The sequence below is a fragment of the Fragaria vesca genome, linkage group LG6 (assembly GCF_000184155.1).
Source record: "Fragaria vesca subsp. vesca linkage group LG6, FraVesHawaii_1.0, whole genome shotgun sequence".
NCBI lineage: Eukaryota > Viridiplantae > Streptophyta > Magnoliopsida > Rosales > Rosaceae > Fragaria > Fragaria vesca.
Genome location: NC_020496.1, coordinates 477487 through 485874, shown reverse-complemented (window position 1 = coordinate 485874; position 8388 = coordinate 477487). Strand labels below are relative to the sequence as shown.

At 36.8% G+C, this 8388-nt stretch overlaps 1 protein-coding gene and 1 non-coding gene across 3 annotated transcripts; one reads left to right on the top strand and one right to left on the bottom strand.

Moving 5' to 3' along the window:
• Positions 1-3214: 3214 nt before the first annotated feature.
• Positions 3215-4707, top strand: LOC101309468 (perakine reductase-like). The gene is made up of 3 exons (XM_004304697.1): positions 3215-3294; positions 4132-4391; positions 4499-4707. Exons 1-3 carry the CDS (start codon positions 3215-3217, stop codon positions 4705-4707), a joined length of 549 nt encoding a protein of 182 aa, XP_004304745.1.
• Positions 4708-5355: 648 nt separating this feature from the next.
• LOC101302949 lies at positions 5356-8201 on the bottom strand. 2 transcript variants are annotated; one of them, XR_184841.1, is made up of 3 exons: positions 6584-8201; positions 5599-5688; positions 5356-5490 (listed from the first exon to the last, which is right to left on the bottom strand). It is a non-coding gene; the product is annotated as an uncharacterized LOC101302949 (transcript). The 2 variants fall into 2 exon arrangements; XR_184842.1 differs by having other exon boundaries at positions 5428-5454.
• Positions 8202-8388: the final 187 nt, after the last annotated feature.

Genomic DNA, 8388 nt, shown 5'->3' with positions numbered 1-8388 from the left:
TTTGAGTCTTTTGATCTCAGCCCTCTGAATCTTTAGCTTAATAAGGAGACTGACAGAAACCCAGAACATCCATTTCTAGATGTACGTGGTAAGCTTGGATTGAAGATTGAAATCTCCTTGCTGAGTCAACTTGAATAGTACGAGCTAGCTACTTGGCTTTAGTTCATGCTGTATCCTTAACTTTTGTCTTGGGTATAGAGGTGAGCACTTTTGTGAACTAGGACTTGAGCAACCTCACCGGCATAATGAGTGACTTCAATTCTCATTTACCCTCCTAGGTTCGTTGTTTCAATGCCATCATGCAGATCCTTCATGCATTAGAACTTCTGGTGATACCAAAGTCCATCTACAAATGCTCGAGACATTCTCATCAAGCTAGAATTGCAGCTGAGTGAATCTTAACCCATGTCTTTGCAGTCTTCCTTATCGTCGGCTCTAGTTGTTACAACTACTACACACAGAAGTCATTCATTAAATTCATTCAGTTAGCTATGCAATTATCTTCCTTCTTTGCTGCACTTTATGTCTTTGTTCATCTCATATCCGATTACAGCAACTGACACTCAAATTTAACAAATATAACCACAATACCAAAAGCTTGGATATTAACACGTGTTAAATATAGTTGTGCATATTGGTTTTATACAGTTATGTGTTAGACTTGTGGTTGCAAAAGAGATGAGCATCAACTGGCACAATAAAAAAACAGGGCCAAGCTTAAGTCGGCGTCATCAGGTTTTTGACTTTTTTATTCAGGAGTGGGTCCGTTCTGTCTTGTTCTAAGTGGAATTGGTCCCGTTTGGGATGAAAATTGTCTCGTCCCGTTCTGATTTTAATGTCCGGAATGAGCCGCGAAATGAGCTCAATCCTATCTTGTCCCATGCTCAGTCTTAGGAATATCAATTAAAGGGGTAAATAGTCGGTTATTAAATTTCGAGGAGGAGATAATTAGAGAGACAATTTAACAAGATTTGTTTTAGACTATTGCCTTCCTAGAACTGACTAAATAATTAGTCGAAGTGCCGGCATTGAGAATTGATTAAGCACTCGAAGCAGTTGTGATCGAAATCTGTCTGATTAGAAATAACTCAATTAAGCTAACTAATATAAAACCAAGGGGAATGTCCCATCAGCCTGCTCAAGCATACAAGAGCACGACTCTTCAAAATAAACTAAACCTTAATTGCCCAAAAGACTGTATTCGATCTTTATTGTTAGTTTTCGTAAAGACACTTACACTGATTAGTATTAGAAGCAAAGCCTTGCCTTCCGTCTTTGCCTTTGCCTCTTGCCTCTTCGGGTGCATTGCTAATATTGCTTCTGTAATTAGTTATATATACTTGCAGATCATGATATATAGTACTACAGTGAATTCCCTGTTTATTTTCCAGATCTCTTTGTGTTTCTACCAGAGGCTAAAGTGCTAATTAAACAGAGCAGTTGAGCTTAGTTTAATTATATATGAACAATTTGAACGCAGTAGTGACTTAAGTGTGTGAACACTCCAACACGCGAGTGAGACTAACTGTAGAGCCGGGACAATGTGCTTCCCACTGAATTCGAATATATGGCCGGAAAATAATTGACTGGCAGTGGCGGATGCAAGAAAATATTTCTCAGGAGGCAAATTTTATGTGACTCATTTATGAACAAATTTTTACCAAAACAACAATAACATACAACTTCATGTAACTAAAAAAAAAAAAGAAAAGAACATGGACTTCTAAATATATAAGAGATGTAAAATGCATTAAAGTAATTCAACTATATCTCATACACATATAGACTAAAGACTACCATGCTCAGTTCATCAACTTAGAAAAAACAAATAAAGTTTGGGGATTTCTGAACTCTCATGCCTTGGGATTTTAGACGATAAACGAAGAAAACAAAGAATATAAAAGGTTTTGGGTTTACAAATATACAATTACAATCATATAGTACAAAATTATAATCAAGTGGGGTGAGACGCGGGAAAATCTAGTTAACCGGTAAGGAAAAAGAGGGAAAAAAATTGATCATCATGCTAAGTGTCAAAATCCGAGTGGGGGCCACTGTGTCCGCCATTGTCAATAAGGAACGAAATTGAACAGAATTGAATTGACCTGCAAAGACGGTCGATAACAGTTTGGAAGCTTTAAAGCTTTTTCTTAGACCGCCATCGATCTTCATCAACGATAAATTCCATTGTGTTCTACTTTGAAGGAATGCTCCATCGATCAGACAGCCACCACTAAAGAAACATGCACTTGATTACTTACAAATTTCGCCAGTCGTTTTCAAGTCCAAATTAGAGCTGCTCCATCCTCCTTTTATTCTAAACACGCTTTCCCAATAAGAACAAACTAAACGAAACTAGCACCAGAGTCAAGCTAACTACAGTAGTAAAAGATAATGTTGTTGAAAACAAAGGACTCATCAGGACATGATTGGTTAACTTTTACATGAAGCTAGCTAGATTACGAAGATTTAGAAGTTTATATGACATGGAGAATATATGATCCTTTATTATGATTTATACGAGGGATTGAACATTAAATTAACTTTTCGATCACATTTTTTAATTTTAACCATTCAGTTTTTAAGTCCTAATATGTAGATTACTTATGCAAAATTTTATCTAAATTGGTGATCGTTAAGGTACTTAAAATTACAATTTTCATGAACAGTTCATGATTGGCAGATTTAAACCGTCCATTGATTTAAGCTAGTTCGAAACGTTAAAGATCACCGATTTGGTTGAAACTTTTTTGATCCAAACCACAAAACATTCACTTACGTACGTAGAAACAGCAATAACAGCAATGAACACACGGTTATGATAGAAATAGTTACATACCGTAGCCTCATATGGCTGCAAGCCTGCAACAACGACCCCTCAGCTTACAAGAAACACACGACGATCGAAACAAATAGAGTAAAACAAATTTGAAATTACAATGCATGCACACACCACCTACAACATATATCACAACAGATCCAAAAGTCGATCCTCGATCACAAGAACCGATCAATTGAGCCAGTTGGGGTGTCGGGTGCGGTCGCTTCGGGGTTCGTCAGGCCGGGGCTCAGGTAGCTAGCTTCCATCTACACGGCATGGAAGCCAGCGACTTGAACATGACCTTGAATATCTTCTTCTTGACTTCGCCTCTCCTGGGTGGAATGAGGCTTTGATTTGGGGAGTGATTGGAGGGGGAGTTTGGGTTTTCCATGGATGGAGTTGGGTGTGGAGGCTCTTGAAGTGGGAGAAAAGAGCAAAACCAGAGAGATATGTAGGCGCTCCAAAAGGAAAAAGTGAGAGAAATGAGTGAGGTGGAAGGGCGTTTTAATAGAGAGGAGGCGTTAAGCAATTGCTTTTTGGCCAAGTTTTGCACTTTGGTCCTTGACTTTTTTGCGTTATAGCCTTTTGATCCATGAACATCAACTTGTTAAGTTTTGAGTTCCGAATATTTAAGGCCCCGTAGAAGCGTTTTTATGGTGTGTTTGATGCAGCTATGCTGATAAGTAAAGTTGGCTTATGCTCATTTTTGAAAATAAGAGGGTGAAAGATTTGAATAAAAAAAAAAAAAAAGAAATCAGATAGAAGTGGTTTTCAGACACTATTTGGTGTCTTTTTTTTCCTTTTCTCTTTCAAACAAGTAAGTTTTGGAGTAGCATTCTCACATTTAAATTTTTAACACTTTAACAAAACATGAATCTTCATCATCGAAAATCAAACACGAATCTTAAATACAATAACAATATACCTTAAAATTAAAGATGTATCTTTCACTTATGTACCTACGTTGTTGTTGTTTTTTTTTTTTAAACCAATTAAGTTACTTTCGAAGGAAAATGACTACAGTAGTCAAGTGAAAAAATATTCATAACTAAACAGGGTGCTATGATAATCACCATTGTCCAAAAATAATAAATATAAACCGATTCTAAAATCACTTTGAGCCCTAGATACAATTAATTGGTTCTGTTTGTAATTTTGTGTTTGTTTGAGCACCAAAAGATCAACAACAAAAAACGTGTTAACGTCCCAAATGTGTCACGTAAGTGACGTACCAAAATCATGGCTATCACTAGCAGCTAAAACTAAAGTAGCAATTTAATTGATTGTTATTAATTCCTTTTCTGGTGCAGGCTGAAATTAAATTGTTATCTGACTTATCTCTTCTCCTCCGCTCTCAATCTATTAGGAAATAATGGAATATCAAACAAATTAAACAAAACTCCAGCAAATCATCCCACAATTATTGAAGGAAGGAAAAGCGTGAGAACACAGAAAAACAAAGACCTTTATGCTAGAACACAGAAGTTAGCTGAAAAACATGGATGCTCCCCTGCACAACTCGCGCTTGCCTGGGTTCTTACTCAAGGAGATGATGTTGTACCTATTCCTGGTGCGTGTTGTTCTTATGTATCAGCAACTCTGATATTCATAAGCACACTGACCTTGAATTGATCGAAAAGCAAAGCACATTTGTGAATTCTCCTTGTGTGTTTGCAGGCACAACTAAGTTAAAGAATCTGGATGATAATATTGGTTCCGTGGGAGTGAAACTTACTAAAGCAGATATGAAAGAGATTTCTGATAAGATTTCTATCAATGCAGTGGCTGGGAAAAATGCACCCGATGCCTTTTTTCGCTGCTCATGGAAGTTTGGAAATACACCACCAGCAAAAGATGGCAAAATACCATCTTCTATGTTTGGATGAGAATTCGTACTCTTGTTGATTATGAATAACAGTTCGAAAGAATGGTCGACAGTTCATGTTTAGGATTCTGATGCTGGTCAGGCCACGTTGGGTTCAAGGAATGGAAAGGAAAGTAATTCTTTGAACTTTCCTTGGCCATGGGAAATTGGATCTCCCGTCAACTTTACTTTCCGGTGTTTGGAAAAGCCAGGAATATTGTCAGAATTTATCCTCTAGTTTCCATTGCAATGTTTGGTACACCCAAGGAATGTAAACGTAATCCTATCAATTTTCCAATAATACCCTCAAATATAGTGGCTATTAACCCGAGCTTTTTAGTTCTCAACTGATGGCATGGACCAGCTGCTATTGAATGCAGGCTGGCAATATTCTTTTCAGGCTGCCTTTCTACTGTCAAATTATGCAGCAAACTACAATAGACATGTTTGATGCCTATCTAATTCAAATATAGGGTATCCATGTCAGAACCAATTCCAGTTCCAATCAGACCAAAGAAAAATGATCTCTACATGTCAGATCGCATTAGATAAAGAAATCACCAAGTAAACATCGTGAGACAAATAAATCTGAAATTCATAACGGATAATTTCTGATATCTTAACAGAATTAAAATTCACATCACATTTTAGCATCTACAAGAGTTTGATCAAAATATAATGCTGAGCCATCACTACACTCCAAAATATTAACAAAAGCTTTGAGGCCAACATTAGTCTTGAGAATCCATTCCTCTACTGGTTAAGAGTCCTGTAAATCCATTGGCCCTTTAAATTGTCAAGTAGGCTGAGAAAAGTTCAATTTTAGAATCATCACCAATAATTGCAGCAGCAACATCAAGCACATCATAATCATTCAAACCTTCAATTTTCATAAGCTCATCTGCAAGCTTACCTCTTTTTGTGGATGTTGCATGCTCATTCAAAAGTACTTCTTTCACTTCTAGTAGCTGAGGATCTTGACAAGTTTGCTTGCGAATCCATCCTACACAAAAGAAACAGTGAGATGTGAAATAGATTTTATGCAATTCTCTCTACTTATTTGATAGACTCAGTCTATACAAAATAGAATCATGAAAAGCAACAAAACTGAATCTATAACAAGGCCACACATAGCAATCTAAACTAGCTGAAAAACTGACATATCTATAACAACTGAATCTATCAAGATGAATAAACTAACATATCTATAACAAGGCCACACAACTGAATCTATAACGAGGCCACACATAGAAAATAGAATCTGAAAAGCATCACAATAGATTGAATATATACAATTTTTGCACAGAGAGATGACACCAATAACGACAAGCACAAAACCAGACCTCGATCTTCATCCTTCAATTAGTTCAATGGTATTATGTTTATTTAAGGATGCATCATTATCTTTCAAATGATGGCTTATATCAGTATATCACTCGACTAGTACTTGTATGTCCGTAGAATTATATATTGACATAATGGTAAAGACATCAATATCAGTGAATTAGCACTCATTCTACAGACTATTTGATCGTTAAACTGTTTCAACATTGAAGAAGAACTATAGAACAAGCACGCATCAAATAAACAAAATAAGTTTCATACTCCTACAACCAAGTACAAACACTTAAAAACAGAAGAAAGTTCCATACATAACAAAAGCAGCCTACAACGAAAATGAGTATTCCTCACCTCCCAAAAAGCAAAACCTCTTCTCTGTCTCTTTCAAAAGAGAAAACAATCCAAACAAAATAACAATACCCACAGAGTGATTATATACAGATATAAATAAACAAGAAATTAAGAAAGGGATGGATCAACATGAAACACCATATGTACTGAACCGTATTGTATTGAGAGAAGAAGAAGAAATCGTATATATGGTTCATAGTTCATACCTTGCGGTTGCTGTGAGAGGAAACTGATAGATAGAGGAATATCAAATGGAAATACTTCAGTTCTTCTCCGGTCTGCGTTTGGAAGTGGTTTAGTTTGTCTGTCTGTGTTAGGTTACAGATTTATAAAGGCATGGTTAAAACTGGAAGATGAAATTTAGAGCAAGGACAGTTTAGTCAAAAAGAAGTGCAATGATTGCAGGATTTTGTGAGGGAAAATAAATCCTGGGGTTGGGTGGAGGGAAGGAAATTCCGCTTAATTTTCCCATCAGCCGGGAAGCAATTTCCTTTCCCTCTTATTTTCTTGCGATTCCAAACAACGGAAAGGAAAGACTTTCCTTTTCCACCAGCATCATTCCCTGAAACAAACAGGGTCTTATTCGAGCAGATAAGATAATGTGAAAGCTGCTTCCATTTCTTTACAATAAAAAGAGCATGAATACTGAAGATGCCTCATCTCATTCTGAATTTCAGATAGCATCAAAGTACACTTATGCAGGAAACTAACAATTGGCATAGTTTGACAGTCCTCTTGGTTGGACATGCAGGCATATTGTGAATACTGAATAAGCTTACCTGCAAAATTCTGGAACTTTTATGGACACTTACTAGCTTAAATGCCGTAATCACATTCAATGTTCAAGAAATAGTACTTCCTAGAGAACTAACTTGCACGCAATATCAGGTCTCCAAGGGTGCTCATAAGAGTATTCAAGAGACGCATGCTCAGATGAAGTTGCAAGATACAGATACTTCATCTCTCGCCCATGGAAGATCGGAAAACATGCCAAAAGTGAAGATGACAAAATCATAAACTAAGATATAATGCACTGAATGGTTGAAGGGGTCATTTCTCAAATTAATGCGCTCAATCTTTCTGGGACTCAAAATATATGAAGTCAAACTGTGTCGTACAATGCAAAATCTAGCTACACAGATTAACTTTAATTTATGTGAAGGTAACTGAATTTAGCATAGATCACTACATGCATCCAATTTTCAAGCGTGACTACTTGAAATATACAACAAGCCAACAACCCACAGAATGAATAATATAACTTTCAAGTGAAATTGCTCAGAATCTACACCAAGAGTTCTGGAAGTCCAGCTTAAGGGGAACCTGGTCTATTTGAGATGTATGGTTTAAACTTCTAATGGCAACAAGCAAAATCAGTCTTTGTATTTCTTCATTTCTAACACCTTAGGGAAACTTTAAACCCCGTTTTAGACATTGTTCATCTTGTGAAAAACATAACTGTAGCAGATACTGTACATATTGGTAAGTGAGGATAGGTAGTTTTATGTCGTTTCAATGTTCTTTTTCAATCAGCTTAATAGCAACTGGCAAGATCCTACTGATTCCATTCCTTCACAAAAATATAAAACCCATGTAATTCTAGATTGCATAGCTACTACTTAAGATATAGAAATTGCAAGAACATTTCCAAGTTCACCAATTTATTAAGAAAATTCGACTGACAACTCCAAATTCGCCCAATGATCAAGTAAGCATGTGCACGCAGAAGTAAGTTGTATAGCTCATCATCATGCACAAACACATCCGGAATCAAACTAAACAAACAAGTACCGAATATTCACTGTTGCTGCTGCTGCTGCTGCTGGTTAGGGTTCTGCGGCGGCATTCCACCTCCTCCTCTGGGGTTCTGGGTTTTTCCGATTTGGGGATTCTGTATTTATAGCCACGATGAAAGAGATTGGGCCTCTGTTTGCGCTGGTTGCAGAAGAAATGAGCTTTCATGTATGAAGTCCCCGATTATTGGCATACATGAAATAGTCATTGAGTTTGC

Excerpts from the sequence above, each read along its gene's own strand:
- LOC101309468 (XM_004304697.1), top strand. The coding sequence starts at position 3,215 with ATGGAGTTGGGTGTGGAGGCTCTTGAAGTGGGAGAAAAGAGCAAAACC. Across the intron at positions 3,295-4,131 it reads AGGCGCTCCAAAAGGAAAAA|GCTGAAATTAAATTGTTATC; the intron begins GTGAGAGAAATG and ends TTTCTGGTGCAG. Across the intron at positions 4,392-4,498 it reads TGATGTTGTACCTATTCCTG|GCACAACTAAGTTAAAGAAT; the intron begins GTGCGTGTTGTT and ends GTGTGTTTGCAG.